We start from the raw sequence: 14,221 nt of genomic DNA, 5'->3' as shown, positions 1-14,221 counted from the left end.
CAGGAATTCATAAAAGCCCTTGGAGAAAATGAAATCCTTTCAGCAATCTAAACACTTTTTCCTTTTTTGCTATACTATAGTGTGGACTCTAAGGTCATTTACTTAAACTATTAAAAATAAGATCTGAACTAAGAAATTTTAAATTGGCCAATTTCAATCTTGCCACTCTCTAGCTTGCTCCATTCAGTCTCACCCTTTTTCTTGTGCTTGGGCTTCATTCTGCTTTCCCCCATTACTCAACCCTCCACAGTCCTAGAAAGTGACTCACTGAGAAAATGTGTCACAGCTGAACAACAGATTTAATTCTGATAGTCTTAGGAAAAAAAGCAGGGGGGGGGGGGAAAAGGCTTTTTTCAAACCACACAGGCCTGTGAGAGGAAAAACACTAGAATATGCATATTTTATTTTGGCCTGAATTTAATAAGCAAAAGGAGTAAAACAATACCAGCCAATTAAGATAATCTAAAGAAATCATCATGGTAATCAGAATGAGTGTACTTAGATTTTAAACATCACCAAAATATCATATGCCAACAAATCAGAAAATTAAACATTCCATATTACAGTTTTTAAAGTTGCAATTACAAGTTTACCTTATAACTACAGGAACACACTCCAGTCTAGAAGTAATATAAGCTTTTGTTATCTCAGGTGCATATGTATCTAACAGGTGGGGTTCTGGCGTTTTCACAAAAGGTACGGATGCTACCATTCTTTGCCACAGAGTTAGCAAATAATGAACACTATTTGGAGCGAACTCCCAGTGCTATAAGAAAACAAAACATACTTCTGTTAAAGCATCCCAGTGTGAAATTTTAGTTGTGAAACATGATGCTTTTATCTTAAGTAGTCTTATTCATTCACATAACTACTGAAGGACCCAGTCAGAACTGAGAAATACTATGGCACACTAGAGTAGATCCAGAATTACTGTCACTCTTGCCTCCTACAAGTGAAATCCACAATTTGAGACTCCAAGCTAGGCCTCGCTTCTTTCGTAGTGCATGGTGAGATTTAAGTGCTATAAAAGGGCCATTCGAAAATCCTAAACATTGAATGGCAAACTGTCTAGAGCAACCCAAGAGGAAACGTGAAGAACAGAAATGCAACTCCATTTTCTTTTCTCTTCAAAGCTTATGGAGCCGCCACTGGCAACTTAGGAATTCAAAGGTCAATATCTTGTCCTAAAGGTCGCTATGTTCAGCTGTTATTCTGAACAGCAGAGAAAGATGCTGGAGGCAATGCTAAAATAACAATTGTACTGTTACTCAAAGAGTGTGCATGTCTTTATCCTGGTGTGTTTCAAAAATAAATCTGTAAAATTTTTAACACTGTGAGAATCTTGATCTTGTGATATGTGTCCTTCTTGTATAGATGTGGGTCCCCGCAAAATTTAGACATTATTCCATTATTCAGTAGCTTCTGAATTCAGATCAGAGGGGGACTCTGTACTCAGCAGTTTGTAACTGCGTGTGTACATTTTTTTTGCAAAATTTAGACATTATTCCATTATTCAGTAGCTTCTGAATTCAGATCAGAGGGGGACTTTGTACTCAGCAGCTCAACATATGTGTAACTGTGTGTGTACATACATGTATGCACTAAAGCAGAACCCAGGAACCTAATCAGTGTAGGCACTTCAAAGTTTACATGGGAGCACAGGTGTCAGTATTTTAGGCTTGAATAAAGGGTTCAATTTGTTGGATTTCTTTTTTTGAGGGCGAGGACTAAGGCTGGAGGATTAACATCCATCTATCTCCTACTTCAGTTGTCATTTTCTTCTTTAAATCTGCTCCCATTACAAAACTTCATAGGAATAGTGGGAAACAGTTCTAAAGAATCTAGAAATCTGAGTTACATCACTGACAAAACGTATTTTTACCTAAAGGCAAGCCTCACTACCTCCTCAAAAAACACCAACATAGAGAACCGGGATCAATCCTCTTTATCCCTCAAGACCTGAACAAAAAAGCTTTCCATATATATATTCTTACCTGTAAGCTAGTAATAGTAAAATTTGCTATAAGTTGGATGACTTCTGGGTAATCTTTCACCATTACCAGCTCTCCTAGTTGATAGTTTGTCTTCAGCCGAGCCAAAAACCGACAGAATTCATGGTAATTACCCGGATCAGATAAACCCTATATTTGAAGAAGCAAATTTAAAAAAGTTAACAGCTTAACCTAATAGGAATTTTATGAGTGCTATTGCTAGTTGGGTGACAACTGTATTTGAATAGGAGGTTTTCCTTACTTTGAATAGAAAAATCAAAGCAAACAGATGCCTGGTTGAAAGTGGTTTTGATAGATTCAGTAGATTAATTAAGACTGTAACTGGAAAAGCAAATCCACAGCTGTTGTAGCATTTCAAATAAATTATACAAAAAAAAAAAAAAGATACCTGTGGATTTTCAAGTATTCGTTTCACTCCTTTGATTAGATTACCAAGATATTTGGCACGTTCTGGATTGCTGAATAAAGATCTCCTTGTAGAAGCAAACTGAACTAAACAAGAAAGTGCCTGAAGAATAAAAAAAAATACTGTAAGAGTAAAAAAATTTAAACTTTCAGAATAATAATCTCTTAATGTTTGGAGTAAACCAACCTAATGATGTCTGTAGCACATTCTGTGGCTGAAATTACTTTTGCAGCAATGTCTATATGATCATCGAACACAAATATGGCTCAGTTTTAAAATTCCCTTTCACAACGGCTTCTGACTTCAAGGTAACTGGATGGATGTTTTCTGTGTGGCTGAGTAGTGCTGAATTGGGGGAGGAAGGATTTGAACGCTTTCAAATTCAGAAACAAAAACTGGGGCTGAAGCTCTAAGAAAAGACATCGTGACTGAGCACTGAGCCAGGGGACTCATAACATGCTAATTCACAAAATAAAACAGGGTCCTTTGGACAAAGTATAGACGTAAAAAGGCTGTTTTCTGTAATTACTTGAGTGTAAATCACTATGTGTCACTTACTAACTGAGACAGCATTGGTGGAAGGGAATGATACAAATCAAAAAACAGGTCCAAGGTCTCCGGCTCCAGGAAGACTACGGAAAAAGATAAGCTGGTTTTATCACTCTCTACAAACAATAAGTATCTTTATTTAATAGAATCATCTTCTTTTTAACAAGAACAGTAAGAGTGAGATACTATTGTAGTTGAGAATAAACCATTAATAGATGCATTAATTAGTTCACTGTACAAAATTAAACAAAGCACTAATCTCTTTTTATCACATTTAATCCATCCTATAGCTCATAAAGAATATCTTCCTTAAGCTGCAGATAATGCAATACTTTGTCAGTTGCTTACAGAACGCTTGTTCTGTAACAGATGTAGATAAACTGATTTCTTCAGGTTACTACAGTAGTAGTAACCTGAAGTAACCCTAAGATAAGACAGGTTCCACATACTAAGGATTAGTTTAGTCTATATTTAAGCAAAGGCAGGTTTTTAAGAAAAGTTCCACAGACTATCCTGAAGTCTACAGTCTGATAAACACAAAATAATAGTTTAAACACTGAGTTACCAATTCACTGTGGAAAAACATCAAATGAACTACAACATGAACCTATTTTATGAAGAGGTAACAAGGTAGAGAAAGGTCACAACTAACTCATAATTAATTCCACAAATTAAGTAACATTTAATGTTTTTCCATTTATAAGCATTACTTTATATGAAGAGTTGTGTAAAATAAAGTATCACATAACAAAAGTTAATTTCCTTATGCACTTTCTGTTTAATGACTAAAAGGAGACCCCTCCATGGACAACTTAAAGCATCAAAGCTAAAATCTTGCGAAAACTTATCCTCTTCTCCTTCCTAGAGGCTCTTGGAAAATTACTGTCACTTGCCCAAATTCAGCCTTCTAATGTAATTACAGGCTATTGTACACTAAAGAAGGAATGGAGTTATACATGGAAATGGATGAAGAACAGTACCATTTAAACAAGGAGGACTATCAAACACTACAAAGTGTCATGCTATACAGGTAAGCCAGATTTAAACCTCCCATCCTGGGTATGGGAAACTGTGTAGCTGCTCTAGCTAGACAGACTTCCAGTCAGGCTCATTTATTTTGCCAAGAAGCAGGATAAATTAACCTACAAGGAGCTCCATGCTGCTAGTGCTAAACCACATCCATTACCCAGGGTAATTTCATTAAAGCTAGCTTGGACACATTTACACTAGACTGCCATCTGCATTGTATAAGCCCAGGAAGTCAAACCTCTGGAGCATAAGAACCAAGATGCAACCCTTCTGCTGCTTTCATTAACGTGCTCACTTACTGGAGCAAACAAGGACACTAAAAAAAATTCACAGTTTTCTCATCAGGAAGAAGACAAGAAAACAGCGATGTTACAAATGCCACACCTCTTCAAGGTCTTCATATGCCAGGGATGAGAGCAGTATTCAGTGTCTAAATAGAATAATTTGATTTACTGTGAATATCTATGCTATAGACTAGACTTATTATTTCTGTCTATAAAAATAACAATAGGAAAAGTGTGAGAGAAATAGCAGAAGAGGTTTATCTCTCACCAGCAAAAAACTCTATATTAAAAATTATTTTACATTTGCAAGTATTGTGACACAAGAAGTTACATCATCCACTGCGTATAGACTTCAGAATACTAACAGTTATGATCCTTTCTTACTTGTTCTCCAGTTTGTTGGAATCTGCACAGTGCATAGATCATCTGCAGACTCATCAGCTGAATTTCCAATGAAATCAAAATTAAGACAGTTTAGTACAAGCTTCAAAAGCTGCACTGCTAGACTTTGTTGCTGTTGGTCCTGAAGGGTTAAAGGTTTTGCCAAGAGCTGAGGAGAAAAAAAATCTTGTTAGGTCACCTGCACAGAGCATGGTTTAAAAACAATTTGGAAAAGGAAAATATGTTTGGATATAAAATGGCAAAGTTCAGAGCAAGAGAACACATCCTACAAGAAAAATAAATCCTTCAACAATAACAGGTATAGCCTCTCCTTAAAGGCAAGGGGAAGACCATTATCACCACCTCAGAGACATCTTCCATGTCAAGCTAAAGCTCCCAGACTTATAAATAATTTTCAAAAGCTTGGTGAAATAATCCTTTTGCATAAAACACAGGTAAAATTCAGCATGTCACTGATACTGTCTGTTAAAACAGTGCTAACATTCACTGCAAAAATTAAACTGTAAAGTTTCGTGTTTTCCTCTTTCCTTTACTGCACACCAGCATGGAATATACATCATACACATCATATGGGTAAAAAATATCGCAACAATTATTATTTTTCATTTCAACATCCCGGCTGCTAAACAGTATGAGTTCTACAGTATGCATACTCAATTCTTGCTCCTTTGGCAAGTCTAGAAAAACCTGGCATTAAAAAACAATGAAATGAACAGTCTGTAAACTGAAGGTAGCTATTTACAACACCTGTATAAACACAGCTGTCAGTGTCTCTACTGCTTTATAACCCCTGAAGTGTCAGAATTAAAAGGTACTATGTAAGCAAAACAAGCTGTTGGGATTTGGAAGTCTATACTCAACATACTGCAACTAAGAACACATTTTTATTTATCTCCTTCTGTAATTATAATAATTTAAGTAGCATTTTATCTTAAAGGCATTGCTGCCTCAAGATTACACACACAATATAAAGGCACCGAAAACAAACCTCAAATTCATTAGTCACTGATGAAGTTTGTGAACACTAAAAAGAAAACTGATGTAATTCTGTCTAGAAAAACAATAAAATAAATGCAAATGCAACACCTTTATCTACTTCATCTGCTCCTTATTTAGATTCAAAGTCACATCTCCCAAGCTTATTAACAAAAAGGTTATAAATTCAGACGATACCAATTAAAACCAACTGCATGTCATTAGATGCCTCATTAACTTGACAATAACTGTTGCATCACATTAGAATTGACACTAATTTATGAATTCAGCTTTGAAATCAACATTGAATTTCTGTATGTCTTGTATAAACATAACCTGTTCCGCCAGCAATAATCCTAACTTTGAAACACCTGGAATTATTTTAGTGGTTCCACATTTGTTAGTTGAGTATATTTCTAAAACCAGCTTCCTATACTAGAGTTGGCATTATAAAGATAATAATTATTATTTTCTTATATTTCTGCCTGGAAATCTGTGTGATGTCACTCAGACAAACCTTTCAACATACGACAGACTAAAAAAGTACCTGTAGACCAGCTGAACTTGAAGAAAGCTAGGAAGTGGCTGCTGCAGGATATAGGTTCTCACAAATATATTTATTGCTTTGATGTGTAATGGGGTTTACTATATCTAAGAAGATTCTTCCAAAAATATCCAATTCTTCTTTTAATTTTATGTGTACATTAGCAGACCATTTCCTCTTCAGAGGTGATGGCTTACACTATTTAATCACTCTATATATTAAAAAAAATACATTGCCTGCCATCTGAGCACTGGTAGCTGACCACATGATCCTTTCAAATTTATTGCTAAAGTGAGGTAAAACATGCTAGTTAGACAAAAGCATACTGTGAAAGAAATGTAAGCTAACACAGTTTAACTTTTTTTAACAACAGTACCTCAATCACATACCTCAACCTTGAGAATTACACCTTTAGCCAAAAAGTAATCACTGCCGTATCTACCTACCCACTGTGATGGCATCTATGTTTAAATTCTCAGCTTAAACGCCTGTGTACAAATTTCAACAACTAACTCCTCTGGTTTTCAGAAAAGCTGAGTAAACCAGCACTCCCAAATAAGCCAAAGAACAGACATCAGGCAACATTTTAAAAAAAAGCTGCTCTCAAAAGCAAAGAGTTGCTTGATCCTATGAGAAGTAGAACGGTACCTCATGGCACCACTTCCACTGCTATGGGAGGCCTCGATCAGCACAAAACAGAAAGTGCAAGTTCCAGCTTTGATCTCAGTTTAACATACCTGGTCCTGAGAGACCTAGCTTACAGCATGCTGTTCTTCACCACCTCCTGTCTAGGCTCTGGAGAAGCTGCAGCCTGAGTTACCCCAAAATGTGACAGAGAGGGTAAGGGAACTAGCAAAGGAGAAAAACACCTTGGCCAGATTTGACTGCACTGTCATACCACAAGACAGAGAATTTGTCTTTCTTCTTGGTTGCTCCTAGTTTAATAAATATTTCTTGTAGCAAGTATTGAGATGGTAGGTCCAGAAAAACTGTGATACAATTAAATTAAGAAAAACGTCAAAAAAGAAGACAAGCTCAGAATTTAGATAGTTCATCCTTTACAGCAAGATGTAAAGAGAGAGAGATGGCACAGAAAGACAGACAGAGCAAGAGAGACATAGAGGGAGGAAGATTGGAATTTCTGTCTTTGAACGTTTTTTTTGGTCACGTTAGCTTAATCGGGTGCCATGTAATCCATTTAAGTACAGAATTCATCAACTCAGAAAATATTAAGGACTCAAACTGGGACTATTATGATGTTAACAATTTAGGTTCAATTATAAAGAGCCTCACCTCCTTCAAAAGAGAGCACGCAAGCATCAGTATGTCCTTTAGACAGGTGTCACGGAATGAGGTAGCTATTTTACGATGTTTTGCTGAAGGTCTTGAATAATCAACCTAAGAAAAGTTAGGATATAAAAAAACAATGTTCTCTTCTTTGCTAAAACTAGATAGGTATATTTGGCAGATCAATTATTTGACACTAGAAATTATGTCCCCGTAGTAAATGCAGATATTGACAGCTTCTTAAGTGTCTCCTTTTTTCTCTTCAAGGTTGCCTCTCTTTCTCTTAACTTCCTCAGGTTAAGACATGGGTAAAAGAAAATCATTAGCAGAAATTCAATTGAAAAAGTTGATCATTCACTTTGCTTTACTATTTCCAGTGACTAGGATGAGAGAAACTTCACCCCGTATCAGATACGGTATGTATCTGGTACAGGCAGAGTCCCTGCGCTAAGAATTTCTTGTCTCTCTACACATTTTACTTCGGGGGGAAGGTGTGTTAATCCCTTCATGTCTAAGAAATGCTTCTCCAAACATTTTTATGAAGGGCAGAAACATTCAATGCACTGCTTTATCAGCAATACTTACATGCCTTGCCGAAGGAAAAAAAAAATAACACAAACATGCTTACTAGATTCATTTCCTGAGTCAGTTCTGAGAGAATCATTACTCCTATTATACAATGGTCCACAGTGCCCTACAGAAAAAAAAACCAGATAGGATTGCTCAAACATCACAGCTTGTATTTAGTATTTTCCAACATTTCTAGAATCAGATTGTATTTCATATTTTCCAGCATTTCTAGAATCAAGAGGAATTTTTAGGCTGAGATATCCTAAGCTGTTTAGAAGGCTTTCACGCCAAATTCTATCAACACTGATAGAACTAGACCTTCAAACTCCCTCATTAGCTCTGAAAAAAACCTCATAATAAATTTTAAGAATTGTGGGATAACAAAAACTCATCTGAAAACAGACTCTTAAGTAACCACAACCTAGAACACATTTCTATTACCTGTTACACATTTCTCAAAGGTCTGTTCAGTATTCTAGAACTGGTTAGGCAAGCTGCATGAAATTCAAACCATTAAAAAAAAATTAAGCCATACATGCACAAAAAAGACCACAGGGTGCTCAGAAAAAAAAAAGTTTTGAAATGCTACCTATCAAAAAAACCCCAAATTCTCTTCCCTTCACAGTGGTATACAATGCATTGGTTTGAACTGAATGATACATTCCATCTCTGAGAGCTTCTGTCTAAAAAGTCAGGCAGTAGGTGTCGCATATTTGCATCTGAGGGCGAGATCTGACATCAGTATTTAAGTTCCTTGGAATGGTTTGAAATTCAGATACAATGCAGAATTTTGCATTTAATTAATAAAATTTAGCTGTCTTCACTAAGCTACTACAAAGCATTTATATAAAAATTAAATCTGCATTATTAAAATCAACTGCAATTAGGCTTGCCATTAAGGCGGGGGAAGATCTCCATGCCTGCTCTCACAGTTACAGTTTGCAGCCTCAGCTCTCCTGCTGTCTAAAAAGCAATGTCATCCTTGCCAAAATTTTCCTGACATCTGTCACAACCACAGCAATTTTTGCAACTTTGAAGATCACCTAAAGTTCAAGTAATGAAGAATCTGGCTGCTTACCTAGGGGCCTAGTTTAGCACTGTTATCTATTTTGTATTACCACTGGCAGGAAGGAAAATCAAAAGAGAAAATTTCAGAGCCCTCTCAGGAGATATTTATATTGTTGCTCTATCTGCATTCAGTAAGATTAAACACCCTACAGTGTAATTTCACACAACTTTCTTTTACATTTCAAATTCTTAAAATAGTCTCTATGAATGTTCCTTAGATCACACAAACCTGCAAAAATGGGAGATGCAAGCTCCCCTCTTTTCACAGGTGTGAAAGGCTGTGTGGTGAATGATGAAGGAGCTGGGAACAGAACTGCAGACCTAGCTGCTGACCCCTTTTTCTATATGAAATCACGCTCAGATTCACACTGGAGGAAGCTCAATCTGGAATGCTAATGTATTTGCAACTACCATATGCTAATTATTAACATATATTAGTATTGTTAAGGGACTTTTTTTTTCAATTTTTATCTAAAATTTAATTCACTAGTAGATCTATGGCTTAATTTTCTTTTCCATAGGAATTCTTAATTTAACTAAAGGAATCTCTTAAGAAGCTAAATTTTGTACTTAAAACTCTATTTTTAATGAGCTACACACTGAAGAGTCACTCTGCAATCATTTTAATAATAAATGCAAAATCCAATTACAGTACATTCATAAAAATAACTGCAAAATGGTGGAGAAGTATACTTGAGTTTGTTTTTAATAAACAGAATATTGCAACTTATCTTTTATTAGAGATTCCCAATGTAACTCAAAAAGTACATTAACTTGTACAGTATTATAAACAAAGACTGAAAAGCAAATGAGAAACTCACTGTCAATAAATATAAACTGTTAACTTCATATTTTCTTGCTGAGCTGCCAGGATCACCAACACATACACACATAATGGATCATTTTGGAAGTAAATCTCCAAATAATTTAAATTTTCTTACTATTTTTTTCTCAAAATAAGTACTTAGCCACTGTCTCTGACAGTACTTACTCTAGATTTGACATGCACATTTGTCTAGTGAGCAGTCCATAACGAATGATTGCACTCTAACATTAGGAGAAATTATTTCCAATTTCCAAATATATGTGCCAGGACCTCTCTACCCTTTAATGCATCTTCTTTGTACCAGTGACCAAAGCAGTGGGAGAACGGGAAATAATGTGGAGGGAAATGTAAAACAAGAACATTCCTGTCTCATCCAGTTACTGCAGAGGAAAGATGAGTGACCTTTCCTCCCAGGCTTCCCCACACCCCTACCCAGAATGCATGATTTTTGTGATATATTAGATTTAAATACATATGCTAAGATAGGTAAAATTATAAAAACACTCCAAATTTATTATCTACCTTCCTATATTGTACACCATAATCCTAGGAGAGACAAAATGTGTTGTTTTTTTTTTCTTCACTCCTCTTTACATGTACGGAGAAAGACCATACATATATGCAGGTATCTAAGCACACAAATATGAATCATCCATTTCTCATAAAGTGAAAAAGGAATGGGGCAAACAAGGACCACAGCCACATAACAAATATATACAATATCTTGCCATTTTGTGTACCACAGTTTACCTTTACACACGCTTTTCTTAGTAACTTCAGAAGCAGGGGTACCTAGCGATCTCTGCTAAAAATCAGAGTGCAGGTGAACTCCCACTGCTTATACAGAAAGCAACAGTGAGACCTTAACAGTGGACCCTCCAACAAGTACTTTATAAAGTATCTCTTTAACACTCCATGACAGGCACTTAACAAAAGAAGTTTGAACTCCTGCTAGAACTAAACAGTTTGGCACAATTTTAGCAGTCATTACGACAAGAATCACAATCAGACTCGTGCTTTAGAACATCTGACAGTCTTCCTCTTCATACGGTGCAGGACCAGTGTTTCTAACTGGGTAACCGGAGCTAACACTATCAGAAATGTATCTCCATATCAGCTGAAAAAAATTAAGGCATTAAATAGAATGGCTTGACAACAGGGGCTGATGCTTTACAACCACACTATGAAACGGTGCTTTGGAAAAAGAAAACCAACAAAAAACCATGACAGCACTACAAATACTGTGAGGCATCAAAACCCACAACCTCACACAAGTATCAAACCTGCCCCAGTTCCTCATGGTAGGGCAATCTTCTGTTTTAAGCAATGCTCTTCACACTTTTTCCACCCAAGTGTGTAACAACTAAGTGATAGAACATACCAACCACTAAAAATTAAGAGGTCCGAACAGAAAAAAAACAGCAGAAGTGAGTGATTGTTTCCTACCTGCAAAAATTTTTTTACATCAGCAATAATGTCTCTGAAGATGAGCTGATCTTTTAGTACCTCAAACCATCCTAATTTTGTAATTTTAGCAATGAGTTGAACAAGAGCTTGGATGACAAAAGAAGCCAGTTTGGGTTGAGATGCTACATAGTTCAGAATGTAATTTCCTGTAAAGAAGCATTTTAAAATCAGCAACACAAGTCTTCTGTAAAGAAAATTAATAGTTCTAATACAAACTTAAAGCATGGATTTTTTTTAAAAAAACCCATATTCTCATTATTAGTACAGTAACTGTAAGTTACCTTAAATCATTCAATACAGCTAAACATTTAGTAACACAAAGCACATTACATATATGATCATTATTCTAGGACACACATCACAACAGTTTGTGAATTCAGAGAACACTGGCAGGTAAAACGGTAATTTTTCATCACATACTGGGCACTGATTATCTCACTATGTAACAGCAGCTCTCACAGCTAACTTCAGATACACAGAAGTTTTTTCAGACAAGAGTGCCTACTGAATGTTCTCAATTCAGTCTAGGACATCCCTTTGGGTAATGCACATTGCTGCGCATTGCAGCTCCAGAAATCACTCTCTAACTAGAAGGAATCTGACTTGTTCCAAAAGCTGCTGAAATGAATACAATCAAGTTGATTAAAGTTAATTTTTACCTAAAAGAACATTGAAATCTTTTATCAGAAGAAGTGGATTCTCAGCCATGCATTTCAGAGTACCGCTATCCAAAGAACTGCTATAACAGTGTAGATTTTCTAAAAATCCAAATTGAATCCTACACTCCTCATGCAACACCTTTCACTATTAAAGACCCCAACACATACTTGCTTAATCTTTTAGGATACAGCAATGACTTTAATATAGATCCTAAAAAGTAAGGAAAAATTCGTAGTATCTTAATCCTGCAAGTAAGCACCTGCCCTGGAATGACTTTTACAAATGTTGAAGAGCTGACCATAAGCAATGTTACGTGTAAGTGACTGGCAGGGGTACTACCAATATCTGCAATTTTCATCCTTTACAAACATAAACTAAATCTGTTTAGCATCTTGTGGGATAAATACAAAGTCTATCTTGAAAAATGATTTTTTTTTTTAATACGAAGTAATCTGAGATAACGTTTATCTATTTTAATTTTGAAACTAGGAAATGTTATTTGTGAGCTATTTGCAGAGAAACTATGGAAGAGCTCCCAGTCACCCTTACACTCACTCTCTCACAATGACTACCTCATGCGTAACAGGCTTGGTAAACAGGAAGAACTAGAGAAAAAACAGACTATCCACTGAACAGTTACTGTGCTAACATGAAGTTTTACATCCAAATAATATAATGGAATTTTAACCACAAACATTACTTACGAATGTCAATCCTTTGCTCCACAGGTAATGGAGATGCCCTGCTTACAAGCTTAGACAGGCACGTTGCTGCAAGAAGCTGAGCGTAGGACGTCTACCAAAACACATTGAAAGATATTATACAAAAATAGGCTAATTAAAGGCAGGGACAATAAACCAAAAACTGATAAATAATAAACCAGACTGGTTATGATGCTTTGGTTATCTTTGTTAAGTATACCCAAAATTTATATAATATGTATTTTAGTAATATCTTTGTTTTATTATAAATATACATAAATTATAAACCACTAATAAAATAGCAGAGACCTAAAAATATCATCCCTTTTGATGAAAAGCATTAATCTAAAAGTAATTTCACTATTCAGTGGAATTCTTTATTTTTGATACTTGTTTTTAAATCACTTGATAATTTAGAACCATGAGATGATTACCATGGGTCCAGCCCCGGATCAAATGTGCTTCCTCTTTTTCTCTCTCTCTTTTTGAATGATTTGAAAAACACAGCAAAAATCATACTGGACTCAACTTATCTGTCAAATCAGAACCAACTCGCCTATCACTGTATCTAGAGTTAACCATGAAATTAAAGACATTAAACAAAAATGAAACCAAGTAGTGATAAAAGAATGGTTTAAACTAACAGACAACAGATAAGCAGTTCAAGGATATTTTTAATACTTTTTTTGTTTTTCATTGTAGCTAATAGGTATAAAAACAATAAGGTGATGTTCTAACACCAGTTCACATCACACTGAGTCCTGACACTGCTCTACAGATGACACAGCCCCTGATTACAACCTTTCTGAAGCTAAGATGCTTTCTCTTTTTGTTCCTGGCACCTGTAATGTAAGGTATTGCCACTTCTACAAAGACCACCTCCAAATAAGAAAAATTCTAGAAACAATTATGAAACAGAGTATGTACAAAAAAGGGAAAAGCATTTTGCCTTGATTGTGCTGCCCATGACAGAGGAACTTATGTGAGCTTCCACGAGCACAATTTATAGGTGTCACACCTTCCGGATACTTACTGTTCCTTGTTCTAATAGAAGTTGGCACTGGCTAAGACATTCTGGGCTATCAATAAGCTCCAAGAGTACCTTCTCAGCTTGCATTCGCTGTGCTAGATCAGTTCCTTCATATAGGTCGTTACACACTACTTCCAGTTCTGCCAGACTCTGTTAGGAAAGAACACAATTGAAATTTCCATGAAGACTTTTCAACCACGTAAGATTTTCGTACGTGTTTATAAACCTAGATTCTATACCAGTAACATGAACTGTTACCTGTGCTAAGCCTTCCAGTTGTTTCACATTTAAATTACCAAAAATAGGAGACTTTCTGTGACAGGAAGCCAAAAATAACTCATAAAATTAAGTTGCAATTTCTTATTCTCTCAGCTACCAAAGTATTTTTTAATATAGTTCAATCCGTCCGTT

At 35.8% G+C, this 14,221-nt stretch overlaps 1 protein-coding gene across 1 annotated transcript in view; it reads right to left on the bottom strand.

The window, feature by feature from the left end:
- Window positions 1-13,960, bottom strand: part of RANBP17 (RAN binding protein 17) — a gene marked incomplete at its 5' end in the record, with an annotated part of 125,662 nt that extends 111,702 nt beyond the window's left edge. The window contains 10 exons of the mRNA XM_010075006.1: window positions 594-766; window positions 1,995-2,141; window positions 2,401-2,520; window positions 2,977-3,050; window positions 4,665-4,830; window positions 7,495-7,599; window positions 8,117-8,182; window positions 11,399-11,565; window positions 12,784-12,874; window positions 13,814-13,960. Coding sequence (XP_010073308.1) covers window positions 594-766; window positions 1,995-2,141; window positions 2,401-2,520; window positions 2,977-3,050; window positions 4,665-4,830; window positions 7,495-7,599; window positions 8,117-8,182; window positions 11,399-11,565; window positions 12,784-12,874; window positions 13,814-13,960 — 1,256 coding nt within the window. The remainder of the gene's footprint in view (window positions 1-593; window positions 767-1,994; window positions 2,142-2,400; window positions 2,521-2,976; window positions 3,051-4,664; window positions 4,831-7,494; window positions 7,600-8,116; window positions 8,183-11,398; window positions 11,566-12,783; window positions 12,875-13,813) is intronic.
- Between the last annotated feature and the right edge of the window lie 261 nt (window positions 13,961-14,221).

The sequence above is a fragment of the Pterocles gutturalis genome, unplaced genomic scaffold (genome assembly GCF_000699245.1).
Source record: "Pterocles gutturalis isolate BGI_N339 unplaced genomic scaffold, ASM69924v1 scaffold2857, whole genome shotgun sequence".
Classification (NCBI taxonomy): domain Eukaryota; kingdom Metazoa; phylum Chordata; class Aves; order Pterocliformes; family Pteroclidae; genus Pterocles; species Pterocles gutturalis.
This window is presented reverse-complemented; position numbering and strand designations above follow the sequence as displayed.